We start from the raw sequence: 19,790 nt of genomic DNA on the forward strand, positions 1-19,790 counted from the left end.
GATTCACTGTCTTGCTGTGGATAAAACACATTCATTTTTCTTTTAATAAGTCATTGACATTATATGGCTGGAACAATATTACAGTGGGTAGGGCGTTTGCCTTGCACGTGGCTGACCCAGGTTCAATTCTGAGCATCCCATATGATCCCCCCGAACACTGCCAGGAATAATTCCTGAGTGTGAAGCCAGGAGTAACCCCTGTGCAGCACCATGTGTGACCCAAAAAGCAAAAAAAAAAAAAAAAAAGAAATAAAAAAAACTGTCTTGACATTATTATCAACTCTATGTAATAGCAGATGGTATTATCTCACTGTATTATTGATATAACCTTCCATATCAATGCTTTTAATCAGTTCTAAATTTTAAAGACAGTTAAAAATTTGAACCTATGTAATTCAGAAAAAGTAACTTTATTTATAAGAAAAACAATTTAAAATATCAACATGAAAAGTTAATATTATCGACATGCAGTATATTTTAGTTAGAATAACAGTAAAAGCCACTCTCTTATTTGGAAAGGTTTTTATCTATATTGTCCTATATAAAATGACATTCTTTACAATAATTACATTAGCACTGCTGTTATGAGCAAACCTTAACAATAAGTGTATAAGCAAGATTCTTTTGTTTTAGTGTAAAAATTTCAACCTACTGAGTGGGTGAAAATATTCCAATAACGTGCTTTTGAAAACAGGCTTGTTTTAAAGATACCAATGAAATTCACAAAACTCAACAAGAAAACAGGTTTTAAATATATGGGGAAATAACTAAATAGACAAAGGAGACATAAAGGCATCTATCAGAAACATAAACTATAGTTTATTATGATTAGTGCTCAGGTAAAATTAAAGCAAAATAATAAAATATAAGCTCATACCTGTGAGAATGGCTGGTACGAAACTATCCAGAAAGAGATGTTTCAGCAGGGAGCTGAAAGGAACCTTCAAACACTATAGAAAGGAATATAAAATAATATAAAATTATTTTAAAATACAATATTACTTGGGATTCTGCGACAGGCTGTTTTCACCAGGGGAGCCCCAGAGGGGGGTGGGTGAGAGCCCTCCCTGCCCCAAGAGACCCAGCCCTGGCAGCTGACCTCCACTACTCAACCGCCACCTTGCTCCAGCCTGCTTTCCACATGCTCTGGCTGAGCCTCATGCATGAGTGAACACTTTCCAGCATGGCTGCAAAAGCCTGTCATCATAAGACACTCCTTACCCATTTTCCATAAAATCATAGAGGGAAATATATGTATATTTAGCATAATATATACATATACATTTATGTATATATACATACATGTGTATATACATATATATGCACAAAGTATATATATACATATATATACATACATATATATATACATATATATATATATATGTATGTGCGCCTCTCGGAGAGTCCAGCAAGGTACCTAGAATATCCCTCCTGCACTGCAGAGCCTGGCAAGCTTCCCGTGGTGTATCCGATATGCCAAAAACAGTAACAATAACAGGTCTCATTCCCCTGACCCTAAAAGACCCTCCAATTCTTGGGAAAGACAAATTAGGAGAGGCTGCCAAAACCTCAAGCCTGGGGTGAATGGAGACATTACTAGCACCCACTTGAGTAAATTGATGAACAAAGGATGACAGTGTTACAGTGAAAATAATACTCTATGTAAGGCAGTATAAGAAGTTTCAGGGTACAGGATACTAAAAATGGATCTATAATATAATACATTGTTTAGTAAAAATTATTAATAGAAGTGTAAAATTCCAAATTTTTATATATATAATGTAAAATCACATATGACGGTGAATAAGTAAAGTATATTTCTGAATGTAATCTATAATGATATGTGAAAAATTCAATAAATACAAAATTAACAAATGAGTATAAATGTAAAATATATTTGCATGAGCAAATGTGTTTCCTTTATTTAAAAAGTACTAAAAAAGTACTAAAGTAAAACATTTTTGAAGATAGTCAATAACAATTACTTTAATGAAATACATTTTAAAATTTTTTTCTCTTTTACAACAATTTCTATGAGTTTTTGTATATGAGATGGTTACAGCTTTCTATATATGACATGCTATCTTTTATATTTTGGTTTTGGGTGTCCAGGGGTTACTCCTGGCTTTGCACTCAGGAATCACTGCCTACATAATTGGAAGACGATATGGGATGCCAGGGGTATCAAACTCAGGTTGGCCACATGCAAGTCAAATGTCCTATCTGCTGTACTTTTGCTCCAGCCCTTCATGTCATTCTGAATGGTGATAAAATTCTCTACAAATTTTTTTATCAAAGAAGTTGGATTTGAATCTTCTCTGTTACGCAAAACAAACAAACAATCCCCCCCTCATGAATCTTGAAATTCATATAATTAGGGAAGTAAAAACCTATTTAGTGAAAATTATACTACATTTCTGAGGAAAATGGAGGACCAATGAAAATGGAAGCACACCCCTTGCTATGGGGTGGGAAGATCAGCATCATTCAAATGACCATCTTCTCGGAGTAATTGACAGATGCAACATGATCTGCATTAAAATTTTTATGTCACACTTTAATGACAGACAAACATATCTAAAATTCAACTGAAATCATAAAACTGCTAAGGTAGCCAAAATAATTCTGAAAAAAAGCATGGGAAGTGTTAAATTTCCAGACTTCCTTTTTAACTGAAAATCTGTGTAATCAAAGTCTTCTGATACTAGAACAAAGACAGACTCTCACAATCAATGAAATAATAGAAAGCCCTGACGTAAACGCCCAAATGTACAGATAGTTGATCTATAGAGAATTTGTGTGTGAGGTGCAGCAAAGAGAGCCTTTTGACAAATTGTGCTGGGGAATTTTATTAACCATAGGTAAATCAATGAAGTTAGACCCCTATTTTATGTTTTACACATGTCATACCAAGATGGAATAAAGCACTTGATCTACTTAAGCATACAACAAACCTGTATGTTTAAAATACATGTAGGAAAGCGTAAGCAGACTCTCCAACATTTTGACTCTCAGAGGAGTCTGTAATGATGCAATGTCATCGACAAAGTAAACAACAGTAGAAATAAATAAATGGGAGTATAGCAAACAAAAAAATCTTCTGCTCTCTACAAAAAATAGAGACCTAAATTAAGAAGACAGCCTGCTGATTCAGAGGAACTCTTTTCCTACCATTCATCAGACAAATGGCTGATTTCTAAAATACATAAAGCATTTTCAAAACTCAACAATAGCCAAAAACTCACAATGGAAATGAGATAAACACATTCCCATGAAATATGATCAATGGACAAAGAAAAATGTTCATCATGTAACTGACTGTCAGGGAAATGCAAATAAAAACAGTGAGATATCACCTAAATCCAGAAAATTTGGTATATATGAAAAGGAACAGAAATATTCAGTGTGTGTGGGATGTGTTGAAAAAGAAATGCTTAGTCACTGTTGGTGGGACTGTTCTGTACTACAAAACTGGAAAATAGTTTGGACACTTGTCAGAACATTACTAACAGAAAGCTAATCCACTCTTGGGAATCTATCCCAAAGCACAAAAACACTAATATGAAAAAATATACATCATTTATTGAACCAATATTTCCAGTAGCCAACATCAGGAAACAACAGTACTCAACACAAATGAGTACCATTCAGTAAACATGTGGTATAGATGCACAATGAAATATTTTCTTTGTGAGAAACATGCTTTGCAGATTGCTGTCACATAGATGGAATTGGAAGATGGTCATGCTAAGTAAGCGGAATAAAAAATGTAAAAGATAAGCTGGTGATTTTACTCATGCACAGAATACAAAGAAACAGAACAGAATTAGAAAATTCCCAATGTAAAATATTTCTGAAATATGTTTGTTAGATCCGTACATGGTTCCTTTATATTAGGTGTCAACTGGGATAGTATTTCCCAATTTTATATTGCTGATTTTACTATAGCTCTAGAATTTCAAACAAGTTGTGAAAATGTATGCCTGAACATTTTTTCAAGCGACAAATTTATTTCCCATGACAGATTCAGTATCTCTGGAAATATTAAAGTTGAATATGATAAAATCCCTATAGACCAAGATTGTTCACTTTTAAAAATCCCTTTCAAGAACACCAAGAAATAATTTTGGATTGATTTTCTTTTAAAATATACTGCAACTAGAGCCCTGTTTAACATTATTTAGAAGTGATGTCCAATCTCACAATTGCATTATAGAAAAGTATGATCAATTTATTTTCTTCTGTTTCATCAGTTTCACAAGTCAACAACAGCTGGGTTTTCAAATTTAAGAGGATTGATTACAACAATACACATAGAATGTCTTGGGATAAAGGTAGTAAAAAATCTCTTTGACTTTGTCTTCTAATTATTCTCTCTGATATTATCTCACCCTCATTGCTTTCAATGTGCTACTTGGAAATTTATGCTACTACATTTACACATTAAACAAAAACCCCTGTGACTGGTGTTTCATTTCCCATATTATTGACACAGCAGGTGAATTTTGGTGACTATAAATGTCCTGTGTTTGTTAGTAATTAAGTGATTAAGGACAAAGGCTGTGCAAATTTTAGTATGTGGCTTTAGGTTTCCCATTTCTTTCAAGCATTATTATGTAGTAAATGATAAGGGAAGATATTTCTAATAGTTAACAGAAAATCAAGTATATCATTTATCCATGCTAAGATAAAAAAATTAACTCTAATACTATCATTAGCTAACTCTACTATAGGTTCTGGATATTTACTCTAGATTACACCCATAAGAATTCCAAATGTGTGTTCTCTCAGTGACTAAATTTTTCTTTTTTTCAACCATCAAGTGAAGAACAGATGATAGTCATTATATTCTATCAGTAAAAGTGAATCTATAATTCATAACTAAGCATTAATGACAGGAGCACTTATTCCACCTCAATAGGAGAATAACCATCAGGTAATCTCAAAATCTTCAGGTTCCCTTGGAATTGAATATTCTGAAGAAAATGAGGAAATTATTAATCCCTCAGGCCTTTATTAGTGTCATTTGAACACAAAGTCACATCCTAGACTCAACATCCCTTATTTCTACTGTCAATCAGTAATAATGGATTTAATAATGTAAATTCATCTTACATATTTTCTTGTTAGTGTGTTTCTGTTAATTTTTACATTGAATTAAAATAGTAAATCCTAATTGTAATATTGTATTTATTTTGGATTTTAATTAAATGATAAGGTGATATAGTCAAATGAATTTTTGAAAGTTAGGTCATGAAACAGGTCATTTATAATTAAGAAATTAATCTGTTACACTGATTAACTCGATTTTGCTTGAAAGCATGCTTGAGAAATATATTTGAACATATTAATGTCACTAATAAAAAACAAATAAAAAGGAAATGCCTCAACTTTAATAATGCATGCAATTTATATACCTATAGAACTTCTCAGTTTATATTCCAATAGTCTAGATCAAAATAACAACAAACATTATGTTTTCTGGAGATATTTGACTTCTATTCCCATTTTTATAAATATGGCCAGGAGTTATTTTACTCAGATCGAGGAATAAGAATGTTAAATATAAATTAACTGGTATTACAAAATACAAGTATACTTACCTTAAGTGTGGAATTAATAAAGCCTTTAGCAAAGTACATGTCCTGATAATTCCAATATATTCATAAGTGCCCCTCCATGTTACAACACTGTTTTTTCATTAACGAGCTCTCATAATTTTCAGTTAGTACTATCATAAAAAATAACTTGAGTGATTGAGAAGAGCCTATTTCACTTTCAATCTAGGAAATAGTTTCTGATACCTCAATATTGAAACAGCATGTTTCTATAAAAATCTGGCAAGTTTAAGATGAGTTTTTTTAAAATACAGAAATTGATACAATCTGATAACTAAATAAAGATAGAATGTATGTGAGTATGTGTGTGTGTTTGTGTATGTGTGTGTGTGAATGTGTGTTGGGCTGGGGAAGGATGGAAGGAGGAGGACACAGCTGGCAGTTCTTAGGGTTGACTCCTAGCTCTGTGCTCAGAGATCAGTCCTGCCAAGGCTGGGCTGGAGATCCTAATCAGGTGGGGCACATACAAGATATTCCACTACCTGCTGTACTATCACTCTAGTCCAAAGACAGCATTTTAAAGAATGAAGATAAAGATTATTTTACCAGTCTCTTATGGTATGTAAGTCCCTCTGTGGATAACTGAATGGTCCTTTGAGACCAAACTTCACATTAATGAAATTAGCAGAACTAAAATTTGGTGAAGAATAACAAAGGTACTGCTGGGAACCATATCCTTGGGGACAAGAAATAATAAGTTTCCTAGATACCAAGAATTTAACTGTTGACAGTTGAAAAGCCATAATTCTGGAATCTTTTAAACACATACCAAAGTATAAACAAAGTATATCTCAATTTTAGTATAATAAATGCATACCGATGAGTGCTACCTAATGATATCATGAAGACAGAATGACCACTTTTCTTTTTGATAAATACATATGTGATGGTGTGGTAGAGATAATAAAGCAGGAAAGAGATTGCACTTTTTGTGGTTGACCTGGGCTTAGTCACCAGCATTGCCTGTGGGCCACATGAGTCCTACCAGGAGTAAACCCTGATCACGGAGCCAGGAGTAAGCCCTATGCACTATTAGGTCACTGTCATTGTCATCCCGTTGTTCATCGATTTGTTCGAGTGGGCACCAGCAATGTCTCTCACTGCGAGACTTATTGTTACTGTTTTTGGCATATCCAATACGCCACGGGTAGCTTGCCAGGCTCTGCTGTGCAGGCGCGGTACTCTCGATGGCTTGCCGGGCTCTCGGAGAGGGGCGGAGGAATTGAACATGGGTCAGCCACGTGAAAGGTGAACACCCTACCGCTGTGCTATCGCTCCAGCCCACACTATTAGGTAAGACTCTAAAATTATATATATGTGTGTGTGTGTGTGTGTGTGTGTTTATGTGTGTGTATAAATTACATACACACATATATGTATATATATATATATATTAGACCAAAAGCTTTCATGCCTGAGAGTTAGTACCACACTCAGATATTTATCTTGTACAGAGCAGATCAGTTTTATCCTGGATACCACATGAGGTTCCCAAGGCCCCATCAGGAGAAACTCCTTAGCATAGAGCCAAAATGATTCCCTGAGCACAGTCAGATGTGACTTAAAATAAAACAAAATCTAGAAGAAAACAACTTTCTGTATAATATAGTCTACACACTAATTAAAGGGACGCAATTATTTAGAGCAATTGGATAGATACATATTGAGAAAATTGCACAAATCTTAGAAAGAGTCAATAAAATTCCTATTTTTTTTTCTTTTTTAGGTTAAGAGCATTATTTATAAGTGCTGTGATTGGGTAACACTCAGTCATCCAGGACTAGATTAAATTCAAGGACTGGTAATTCAATGCAAAAACCTACGGATGCAGTACTGTTAGAACTCTGTGCTGTTAAGGATTTACCTATCATCCCCTGGTCCTTAAGAACTTCTTGGAAATACTGTGTGAATCTTGTGGTGCCTGTGATTCAATTAAGATCTGCAGCAGGCTCCTTAACATGGCATAATCTTGACAGGCATTATGCCTGTTTTCTTTTGTGCTTTAGTCATGGTTTCAGTAATGTATTTAGAACAACTTTTGATGGTGTTGAAATACAAATTTACTGAAGCTTCAATCCAACAAATTCCCTAAGACCCTCGAATAATATCCTGGTATCACTTCTTTTTAATTATTTTTGTTGATGTTGCGGCCGTGTGACATCTTTTAGCCTAATTCTCCCTGTGAGAGAACCTGGCAAACTACTGAGAGTTTCTTGACAACATGGGAGAGCCTTGCAAACTCCCCATGGTGTATCAATATGCAAAAACCAGTAACATTGATGGGTCTCATTCGCCTGATCCTGAAAGAGCCTCCAATGCGTCACCATTGGAAAGGACATGAAAAGAGAGGCTTCTAAAATCTCAGGGCTAGGTTGAATGGAGACGTTACTGAGACTGATCGAGAAATTCAACGATCAATGGGATGATGATGCTGCTCCTGCTCCTGCTACTGCTGATGATGATAATGATGATGATAATAATTATGAGTCACTGTTAGATAATTACAAAGCTTTTCAGGATTGAGTTTCAGCCATACAATGATTGAACACCCATCTCCCCAGCATGTGCATTGTCTACTACCAATGTTCCCAGTATCACTACCACCACTCCCATCCATCACACACCCTGTCTCTGTGGCAAGCACCTTCCTTTTTCACGTGCTCTGTACTTTCAGGCATTATAGTTTATAATTCAGATGCTGAAAGGCCATCATGTTTGGTCCTTTGTCTAATTGAAGTAGACATCTCCATCCCAAGTGATCCCTGCTACCATCATTGACTTAGTGGTCCTTTTTCTTGCCCAACTGCCTTCTTTCACCATGGAACCAACTTCCACCATGAGGCCAACTTCTACGCATGGAACAATCCTCCTAGCTCTTGTCTCAATTGGCCTTCAGTGTTAGTCTCATATTATGTTATGTCGTGTTCACAATGAGCACAGTCATTCTATGTCTTAACATGAATCTTTCAGACTCATTTCACTTAGCTGATACTCTCTATGTCCATCCAGTTAAAAGCAAATTTCATGACTTCATCTTTTCTAATAGCTGCATAGTATTCTATTGTGTATTTATTCCAAAGTTTCTGTAACCAATCATCTATTCTTAGAGACTTGGTTGTTTCCAGATACAGGCTATTGTGAACAGTGCTGTAAAACACATAAAAATGCATTGTCATTTTTACTGTGCTCTTTAGCATCTCCTGAATATATTTCCAGAAGTGATGTTCTTGGTCATATGGAAGCTGAATTTCTAATTTTTTGAGGAATACCTATATTATTTTCCAGAACGACTAGGCCAGCTGGCATTCCCACCAGCAATAAATGGCAAACCCTTTCTCCCTGCCTCTGCTCCAGCATTGGTTGTTCTTGTTCTTTTTGATGTGCCCCAGTGTCTATATGTAAGAAGATATCTCACTGTTGTTTTGATTTGTAGCTCCCTGTTAATTAGCAATGTAGAGAATTTTCTCATGTGCCTTTTGGTTATTTGTATTATTTTTGAAGAAGTTTCTGTTCATTTCTTCTCCCCATTTTTTTGATGGGGTTGGAGGATTTTCTTCTTGTAAAATTACATCAGTGTCTTGTATATCCTGGATATACATATTCTACTCAAGTACACATGGAACAGTTTCCAAGGTAGACTGTATACTTGCCAACAGAACATACCTCCATAAAATTAAGAGGACAGAAATTGCATCAAAAATCTTTTCAGATCATAAGGCACTGAATATAGACTTGAAACACACACAGAAACAGAAATTCAAATCAAACACCTGGAAATTAAAGAGATAACTACTGAAAAACCAGTGGTTTTTGAGATGAAATAAAAAGATTCCTGGAAACAAATGAGAATGAAGACCCTAGTTACCAGTACTTACTGGAACTGGCAAAAGCAGTGTTAAGAGGAAAGTTTATAGCTCTACAAACATTCTTCAGCAAGGAAGAGTGAGCCCACATAAGTCTCTTTTTTGTTTGTTTGTTTGTTTGCTTTTTTCCAAATAAGTCTCTTAATGCCACAGCTTAAGATCCTGGAATATGACCAACAAAAGAAGTCCAAATCATGCGGGAAGAAGAAAATAATAAAACTGAAAGAAGAAGTTAATGACATGGAAACCCAAAACACAATCTGAAGATCCATGAGACAGTGAGCTGGTTCATTGAGAAAATAAACAAGATCAATAATCTACTAGCAAAACTCACAAAGAAAGACAGAAAACCCTTAAAAAACAGAATCAGAAACAAAATGGGGGCCATGCCAACATAAATTACAGAGATTCAAGGGCGAGTCAGAGATTATGCTGAGAATCTTTATGACTCAAAGCAAGAGACCCTGACAAAAAGAATAAATTCCTGAACTCCTATAAGGTCGTAAGGCTGACTGGAGAAGTCTTGGAATACCTGAGCAGACCTATGATCATCAAGGAGATTGAAATAGTAATCAAAAGTCTCCCCAAAAAGAAAATTCCCGCTTTGAATGGCCCAAATGGATTCACTAATGAATTCTTCCAAATCTTTAAAGAGAACTTATTCTCAATCCTATTCAAACTTTTCCAAGAAATTGAAGAAACAGAAACACTTCCAAACAGTTTCTATGAAGCAAATATCACCCTCATACCCAAAGCAGACAGAGACACCACAGAAAAGAGAACATTCCAGATCGAAATCCCCAATGAACACAGAGGCAAATATCCTCAACAAAATGCTAGCAAGTAGAATTCAATGACTCATCAAAAAGATGAAACACGTGACCAAGTAAGATTCATTCCCGAGATGCAAGTATGGTTCAATACTCGCAAGTCAATAACATAATACACCATGTCAATAAAAGAAAAGATAAAACCATGTGATCATATCAAGAGATGAATAGAAAGTAATTGACAAGATCCAGCATCCATTATGATAAACTCTCAACAAAATGGGAATTGAAGGAACTTTCCTCAATATCTTCAAATGTATTTCCCACAAACCTACAGTATCATTATTCATAAGGGGGAAAAACTAAGATCAGGCACAAGACAAGGCTGACCATTTGTAGGATAGCTTTGCTTTTTCCTTTCTCCCTTGCCACAAGGAGCTTAGGTTTATTGGGTCACACCTATCAAAGTGCTCCCGAGTCACTCCATTCCTTTGTCTATCTGTAACCACTTCTCTATGCTCTCTTCCCCAACTAGACAATCAGCTTTTTCCCCTAATCAGACTTTGTTTATTTGTAAAGTCAGATCTTTCTAGGACACTGAACTTGTATTGTAAGCTAATATTGCCTTTCTACTCTCCTTATGTCTTTTGAACAGTTTACTTTAAAGCAATGTCCTTTTTTTTTAATGGACAAAGTAAGACAGTTAATATTATGCTTTTATAACTCAGGATTTAATTCACTTTGAATATTATTTCCTCCCTGCCATCTGCTTTCTAGACTTAAGCCTCAGTTGCCCTTAGTTCTTAGTACCCCAAGATAGGGTCCCGATGAGGGACTGAATGGATCGAGGGCAAGCTGTAAGCTACCCTGGCATCAAAATGGACCAGGACAAAGTGCCACAATTCTTAACTATAATTTAAGAACTTGGTCATGGACAAATGCTGTCATGATCCCAAAACAACAATGAGACTAGGGACCTGCTAGAGATAGGAAAGACTAATCTGGCCTGAGCACTGTAGTCTGAGATTGAGATGGCCCCAGGAATGCAATTCTAGAAGCTTAATGTATCTCTTATTGTGTTCATACAAAATGATTAATATTATGAATGCTTATATGTTAGTTGGACAAGGAGAGGGGAAATATACCCATGGGATTCTGCTCTTGGGTGGGTCATCCTGCTGAAAAAGAATCTGCCCTAGAAGATGAGGGAAAGAACTTTAACCCTATTTAGTGTTACCACACCCATGTGTAAGCCCCAAACCCTTATGCTTTGGGATTTAACTAGGCTGTAAAAGTGGGCTGAGGGGGATACAGATCCAGTTCCAAGTGAGAATGAAGGAGCATGGGGGAGGAAGAAGCAGGAGTAGAATCAGAGGAGAATGGAGATGGGAATGGAATAAACTGCAATTGAGACCAACCAGCCTGGCCTTCGTTTCTTCTTTTGCCTGCCCATTGCCATTGACCTCCCAGGGGTGGGGGAAGCTGAGTGAGACTACTGAATGTGGGCGGTTGGAGAGAGATAGAGCTCCGCTGCCCTTTTTTGTGTGATTACACACCAATTCTCAACACTTCTATTCAATATATAGTTCTGGAAGTATATGCCATAGCTGTTAGGCAAGAAAAAGATGTCAAGGGCATCCAGATAGAAAAGAAAGCAATCAAACTATCACTATTTGCAGATGACATGATGCTATACTTAAAAAATCCTAAAGACTCTATAAAAACAGGTTTGTACAGTAAAGTAGCAGATTACATAACAGTAAAAGTCTATGGCTTTTCTAGATACAAATAATGAAAGAGAAGTAACAGACTTTTTTTTTTTTAATACACTCTCACAATCCTGGCTCAGAAAACCAAGAGCTTTGGAATCAGATTAACTGAAAAGTTGAAGGATCTATGCAAAGAAAACTACAAAATACTACTTCAAGAAATAAAAAAGAGCACTAGGAAATGGAAACATATGCTCTGTTCATGGATTGGGAGGATTAACATTGTTGAAATGTCAATACTCCCCAAAACATCAATGCAATCCCTAAAGGGATACTGATGACATTATTCAAAGAAATAGGCAAAACACTCCTGAAACTCTTATGGAACATTAGACCTTATGTATAGGTAAAATAGTCTTTGGGTATAGGAAATAGGTGGCATCATCACCCTCCTGCTTTACAAAACAGTATTAATTAAAACAACATAGTATTGGAATAGAAACAGATCATAAGACCAATAGAGTTGGATATCTGACACAGTTCCTCAAGTATAAGATTACTTAATTTTTGATAAAGCAGTAATAAATGTGAAGTTTATAGGGCCAAAGTGATATTATAATGGATAGGGTGTTTGCCTTGCATGCGGCCAACCCGGGTTCATTTCCCAGCATCCTATATGGTCCCCTGAGCACCCTCAGGAGTAATTCCTTAGTGCAGTGCCAGGAGTAAGCCCTGAGCATCTCTGGGTGTGACCCAAAATAAAAACAAACAAACAAGCAAACAAATGAAAGAAATGTGCAGTGGAGGAAGAAATGCTTCTTCAACTAGTGGTGCTAAGAAAACTGGACAGTTACGTGCAAAAAATGAGCTCAGATATGTCTAATACCAACCACAAACTTCAGATCAAAATGGATAAGAGACCTCAATATCAGACCTGATTTCATAAGGTACATGGAAGAAAATATAGGCAGAACCCTCCATGTTGTGGAAGCTAACAGCATCTTTAAGGATAAAACCATTGACCTAGGAAGTGGAAACAAATAAATAAATGGGACTACATTAAACTAAGAAGCTTCTGTGCCTCAAAAGAAAGAGTGACCAATGGGGCCAGAGCAATAGCACAGTGGGTAGGGCGTTTGCCTTGCACGTGGCCGACCTGGGTTCAATCCCCAGCATCCCATATGGTCCCCCAAGCACTGCCAGGAGTAATTCCTGAGTGCAAAGCCAGGAGTAACCCCTGGGCATCGCTGGGTGTGACCCAAAAAGCAAAAAAAAAAAAAGAAAGAGTGACCAAAATACAGAGAGAGTCCACTTAATTTATGGTAGTTCGATACTTTTTCATATATGTAGACTAGTCTACTCATATTTGGACTTAGCAAATTGTCAGGATGAGATCTTGATGGATGTGAAATTTTATGGATTCAAATATAAAACTTCAAGTCAGAAATCTCTAAAAGTAATATTCATGTGTTTGAAGAATAAAAATGCATCCTAGTGTCCAAGATTAAATATAAAGAAACAAAGTTGTCACTTTTAACATGAATTATCTGTCAGAACCCTCCTCCGTCTTTTACTCAAAGCAGATTCCATAAAATTCAGGGCGTTTGCCTGCGCGCCACCGACCTGGAGAGCATGGCAAGCTACCGAGAGTATCTCATCCGCACGACAGAGCCTAGCAAGCTACCCGTGGCATAGTCGACATGCCAAAAGCAGTAATAGCAAGTCTCATGATGAAGATGTTACTGGTGCCCACTAGGGCAAATTGATGAGCAATGGGATGATAGTGATAGTGATATAAGTATATATTATAATGATAAATATGTGATGCTCTATTACGGGTACTTAAAACATTTAAGTCAATACAAATTAAAATGTTCTAAAATCTAACAATAGAAACTAATACAAAGCTTTTTAAATTTCATGTAACTGTAATTATCTTAATTAATGTAGGTAAACCTAAATTTATTGATTAAATTTAATATTAGTCAAATATTGAGAGTTACACCATTAGATGCACTGGAGAGGTTGCATGATATTTATTGCTTAAGGGGCATGACTTGTGTATGGTTGACAGTTTTTCTATCCCAGCACTGAGTATGTTTCCCCTGGCGCTGCTCGGAGTAATCTCTGAACACCGAGTCAGTCGTTATACCTCAGCATAGTTTTGGGTGGTGCAACTCCAGTCCTATGAAATCAACAAAACAAAACAATAATCCATAGTATAAGGCTTGAAATAAAGTGGGTAGAACACTGCAGTTGACCATGGGTAAATCCTTGACATCCCATCTAGTCACGTGGGCCATGTTAGCATTGATCCTCAGGTGAGCACAGTCAGAATTAGCCCTGAGCAAGCCACATATATTCAAAGACCAACAGATGTTTTAATCTGATGTTTTTAATGAGTTTATATTAACATTTTACATAAGTGACTTTGCTTAAAACCTCACAAATTCTTTATGTATAATATGACCATAATAGAAGTAAGAAATTTAGAGAAATATAAATTCAATAACTTTTTAAAGAAATGTGCAATAAGTAATTGAAGCTTGTGTCTAATTAATTTCCAAAATCTTTTGGTAATGTAATGTAAAGATCAAGATTTTGTTCATCACAAGTTCATTATATTTTTATTATCTTGAAGATAAAACTCCCAAAATATCATTAGTCATACATATTCTATTTGATTGTGTTACTTTTTAGGTTTTATTATTTGGGGGGCAGCACACACATTGTTGCTCAGGGGTAACTCCAGGCTCTGCACTCAGGAGTCACTCTTGGAAATACTTGGATTTATGTTGGGTCAGCCACTTGAAAGGTAAGTGTCAGACCCAATGTTTTCTGGGCCCCTAATAGGGTAGCTAATTTGATTTATCCTACTACATTGCATCACTTCTTGGCCTTTTGGCTAAGATCAAGTGTAGTATCCTACTACATTGGACTTTACCTACTGACAAAATATGACACAAATTTATTAGCGCATTTCTGAATATATCATAAAATTAGTTTTTTTCCACTCTTTCCTTGGCAGTCAGTTAAATAAATTAAAACATGATAAATTTAATGTCACATTATACTATTAAACTAATATTTATTTTTTAATAAATAAACAAATATTTCTCTGTGCATAACTGAATTTTGCTATTAGTGATAAATGTTAATAAATGTCCTGACAGTGGATTTTTGACAATACAATACTATGTTTACACATAACAGTTATCAGTTTGCTAGTAATACTATCAAAAATTTTGAAGCATGAAAGCCATGTTCTGCACTCTTTGAGCTAAATTTATGACCTCACATCAAGATTTTAAAAATTATTCCTGAGCCACACCCACCATTGTTAGAGCATATACCTTATTTGGTGTTCAAATGGGGTACTGGGAACAAATAAGAGCCTAATACCTCTACAGTTTCATCAAGGCTCAATATAGTAAATGTATATACATATATATGAATATATACAGATATACAATCTTTTTAGAAAAGACTTTATTAGAAGAAAGACTAAAAAAAGCAGACAATTTACCAAATTATGGGATGGGTCTTCAAAATAAGGATTCCCCTCATATTTATAATGACTTCACATCTTCTAGACATTATACACTAGACAGCAGTTATTACATATGTCTTAGACATAACACATTAGATATAAATTACATTGAATTCAAATATAATAAATGAATTTTTTAATTTTAAGTAAAATAACTTTGGATCATTTATGCCATTAACTATATTAATTTTCAGAAATTTTTTGGTGCTTTTTTATCATGCCTGGTATAATCCCTTTGGCATAGAATAAAGAAAATAACAAATGTAATAATTCCCCATAGAAAATATATAATTAGCAATATTTTTATCTCATTTGGAGAATATGATGACTCTTTGGTATGAAGGGCTCTTTTTCTTGCCTTTCTATTTCCAATTTAAATTTGGTAATAAGCATTATTGTTTTACACCAATAAAATATAAATGTTAGAAAATTAATATATTGGAGTTGAAGCTAGGTATTTTGTAGTTTTAACTAACATGACATACATTTTAAATAGCATGCCAATATATAATTATGTGTTGGAAAATTATAGAACCAAGAAATTAGAGATCAATAAAAGGGAATATGAGATGATCATTAACCACATCATCTTTTGAACATTAATATTTTATATTATTATTCAATTTATTATTAAAAAATAAATCTCACACAAGTGTAGTCTTACTACCCATTAAGCTAATACCCATCATCTTGTTTGATATCTTCTGGAACCAAATATAGATTCATCATAAAAATTAAGCTATGTGCCTTAGAATTCCACTATCTTGCACTATGTAAATCAAGGCAACTATTGAGAGAATAAAAGTCAACTGTGTGTACTATTTTATTTTTAGTTTGTATTTGAACGGCACTGAGTGGTGTACAAAGCTTACTCCTGAGTCTGCACTTGGGATCATGTCTGGTGGTACTCAGGGGAGTATACATGGTACTGAGGATTGAACTGGGGTTGTCAGTGGGCAAGGCATGAACATTACTTCCTGTTCTAGCTCTATAGCCTCTTTACTTTTTACTTTGTGATTAATCATCATAAAGTGTTTCATAGCATATATCTTAAAGGGCATAAAATTTGTTAAATATTCTAAATTCTGTGGCCCAATATTACACATTACATTTCACAGTCAGAATTTGAACAAACACTGAGTGCTGGACACTAGGGAAACATATTTGTTCTATGAATATCACTTAAAAATAAATGTTCAGAACTTTTTTGACATATTATAAAACTTCAGAAATGAGTTAGTCGGGGCCGGAGCGATAGTACAGCGGGTAGGGCGTTTGCCTTGCATGTGGCTGACCTGGGTTCGATCCCTGGCATCCCATATGGTCCCCCAAGCACCGCCAGGAGTAATTCCTGAGTGCAAAGCCAGGAGTAACCCCTGAGCATCGCTGGGTGTGACCCAAAAAGCAAAAAAAAAAAAAAAAAAAAAAAAGAAATGTGTTATTTCTTGAAGTAACTAAAGGAAAAATCCCAATAGCTGCTGAATGCAGGACAGAAGTTATAACTAGGGCTTTATTGTCATTCTTTAGTCAATAAATAATAAACTGTTCTAGTCATAAAAATTATGAAAATTATCACCCTGTTCAAGGCAGTTGCACTTCCAGCTGTCATATTGTTCAAACTTTGAACTAGAAGGAAATGTTAGGAGAAAAAAATTACTTATGGCTAGAAATAAATTTTGAAATTTAGGATGCTGTGAAAGTATAATAAAATTAAGAGGCAAACTCTATGATAAAAAGTAGATTTCAAGAGATCACAGAAGCAGTGATTAAGATATGGATCCCTTAACCAAGAGGCCTACATCTCCCTGAGCAGTATCATTAGCAGTACCATATGACACTCTGAGCACTGCTTCATTTGCACAAAAAAAATGAAATTAAGGGGCTGAAGCGATAGCACAGCAGGTAGGGCAAATGCTTTGCATGTGGCCAACCGAAGTTTGATTCCCAGCACCCTAAATGGTCCCCTGAGCACCGCCAGGAGTTTCCTGAGTGCAAAGTCAGGAGTAATTCTGTGCATCGCTGGGTGTGACGAAACAAAAAAAATTAAATTAAATAACAAAAACCAACAAGAGCTATAAATGGGGATATGAGATAAAGTCATTGACCACATTACACCAATAACCGCGACAAAAAAAAAACACTAAATCAGTAATTATTTCTGCTTAGAGAGCTTGTTGACACAAACTTTATCTGAAAAACGTACTTAGTTCACGCCATGTTAATAAAACTTTCCTAAAGCAAATATTTTTGATAGAGATTACAGAAATAATAGATTATTTCTAAATAATTTTAGATACTTAAATATCTTCATTTTTATGTAATTATAAACTTTTGTTAGTTACTTTTTATTTACTATCTATGCATATACATAGGTATGAAAATAGATATGGACTAGACATAAAATCATTAATGTAGACATACTGCCTATTAATATATGGGAAGATTATTATTGATTCATAAAATAATTTGAATTTAGATGTTTTTTCATTTAAGCAGAGAAGCTAGTCTATATGGAGAAGAGTGACTTGATCAGCATTAATATGAAATATAGACACATTATAAGGGACAAAATGCATGTTTAGCTACTATGCTCTGAATTGCTTGAGAGCAGTATATTTTCTGTGTGTTTTTTGCTTATTTTTAAGGAGGCACCCTAGGAGGTGCCCAAAGCTTACTGCTTGATTTGTTTTTCAGCTATCACCCTCAGCTGTGCTCCTGGGACAACCCTGATCAGCTACATGCAAGGAAAATTCCTTAACCCCTGTGAAATCGTTGTGGCCCCAAGAATAGTATATGTTTTAGAAAGTCATTCAAGGCATTTTTCACCTGTTTGTTTCTCAGAGTATAAATGAATGGGTTTAACATGGGAGAGATGGAAGTAGCTAATACTGATACTCCCTTATTACTAGTCATTTCATCTTTAGCAGAAGGTTTGATATAGATGAAGATACAGCTGCCATAAGTGATGGAAACCACTATCATGTGGGAGGAACAGGTGGAAAATGCCTTTTTCTTCTGCTGAGCAGAGGGAAACCCAAGAATCGTGCGAATGATACTTCCATAGGACCAAACCACAAACATTAGAGTCACTAGTAGGATAAATGAAGAGCAGAAAAGAAGCATCTTCTCTATGAATTCTGTATCGAAACAGCAGATCTTGAGGAGGGGATTGGCATCACAGACAAAGTGGTCTATTTCAGAATCACAGAATTCCAGTGTCAGTCCATAGCCCAGTGGTGGTATTATGAGCAACAGTGTAATTATCCAACAGCCAGAAATTAGTTTTTTGCAGACCAGGGGATTCATGATAGTCATGTAATGAAGGGGTTTGCAGATGGCTACATAACGATCATAGGACATAGTTGCCAGAAGGAAAAATTCTACTATAGCAAATAGGTCTGTGAAAAATAACTGAGATATACAAGCATTATAGGTAATGGTTCTATCTCCTGTTGCTATACTGTACAAGAATCTCGGGATACAGGCAGATGTGAATGAGATTTCTAAGAAGGAAAAGTTTTGCAGAAAATAGTACATGGCAGTTTTAAGGTGGGCATCCACAAAGGTGAGGATAATGATGGTTAGGTTTCCAACAGCACTCAACATGTAGGTGATAAGTAGAAATACGAAAAGTAGAATCTGCAGTTGTGGGTCATCTGTCAATCCCATGAGGATGAATGTAGTTATCGCTGTGTGATTTTGCATTACTAGCTTCTGAGTTCTCTTGATCTATGAGTAAAATGGAGAGATGAATGAATGGTAAAGAAACAACATTTCTTTTAATCTGCATTTGTGGGTCATCTGTCAATCCCACCAGGATAAATGTGGTTAATGGTGTGTGATTTCTCATTGAGTCCTATATATTGATCTATGTGTAAAATGAGAAGAGATAAGAGTAGGATAAAGAAAAGAACGGTACTTTTACTTGGATTTTTGTTCACTGTCACTGTATCACTGTCATCCCATAGCTCATTGATTTGCTTGAGTGGGCACCAGTAACATCTCCATTGTGAGACTTTTTGTTCCTGTTTTTGGCATATCGAATATGCCATGGGGAGCTTGCCAGGCTCTGCCGTGCAGGCGAGATAGTTTTGGTATTTTGCCAGGCTCTCCAATAGGGGCGGAGGAATCAAAGCCTATCTGTCCCAGGCAGGCAAATGCCCTACCCACTGTGCTATAGCTCCAACCCAGGATTTTTGTTAGAAATGTCAATTAATGTGTAATTCTTTGACTTGACTATTTTTGAGGGAGTTTTTTTTCGACTTTTTTTTTTTTTTGGT

The 19,790-nt window shown here is 35.5% G+C and overlaps 1 protein-coding gene and 1 pseudogene across 1 annotated transcript; one reads left to right on the top strand and one right to left on the bottom strand.

The window, feature by feature from the left end:
* Window positions 1–14,845: 14,845 nt before the first annotated feature.
* Window positions 14,846–15,002, top strand: LOC129402693 (U2 spliceosomal RNA; annotated as a pseudogene).
* Window positions 15,003–18,066: 3,064 nt separating this feature from the next.
* Window positions 18,067–19,215, bottom strand: LOC101558473 (olfactory receptor 6C2-like). Its single transcript, XM_055124570.1, has 2 exons — window positions 18,300–19,215; window positions 18,067–18,122 (listed from the first exon to the last, which is right to left on the bottom strand). Exons 1-2 carry the CDS (start codon window positions 19,213–19,215, stop codon window positions 18,067–18,069), a joined length of 972 nt encoding a protein of 323 aa, XP_054980545.1.
* Window positions 19,216–19,790: the final 575 nt, after the last annotated feature.

The sequence above is a fragment of the Sorex araneus genome, chromosome 2 (assembly GCF_027595985.1).
Source record: "Sorex araneus isolate mSorAra2 chromosome 2, mSorAra2.pri, whole genome shotgun sequence".
Classification (NCBI taxonomy): domain Eukaryota; kingdom Metazoa; phylum Chordata; class Mammalia; order Eulipotyphla; family Soricidae; genus Sorex; species Sorex araneus.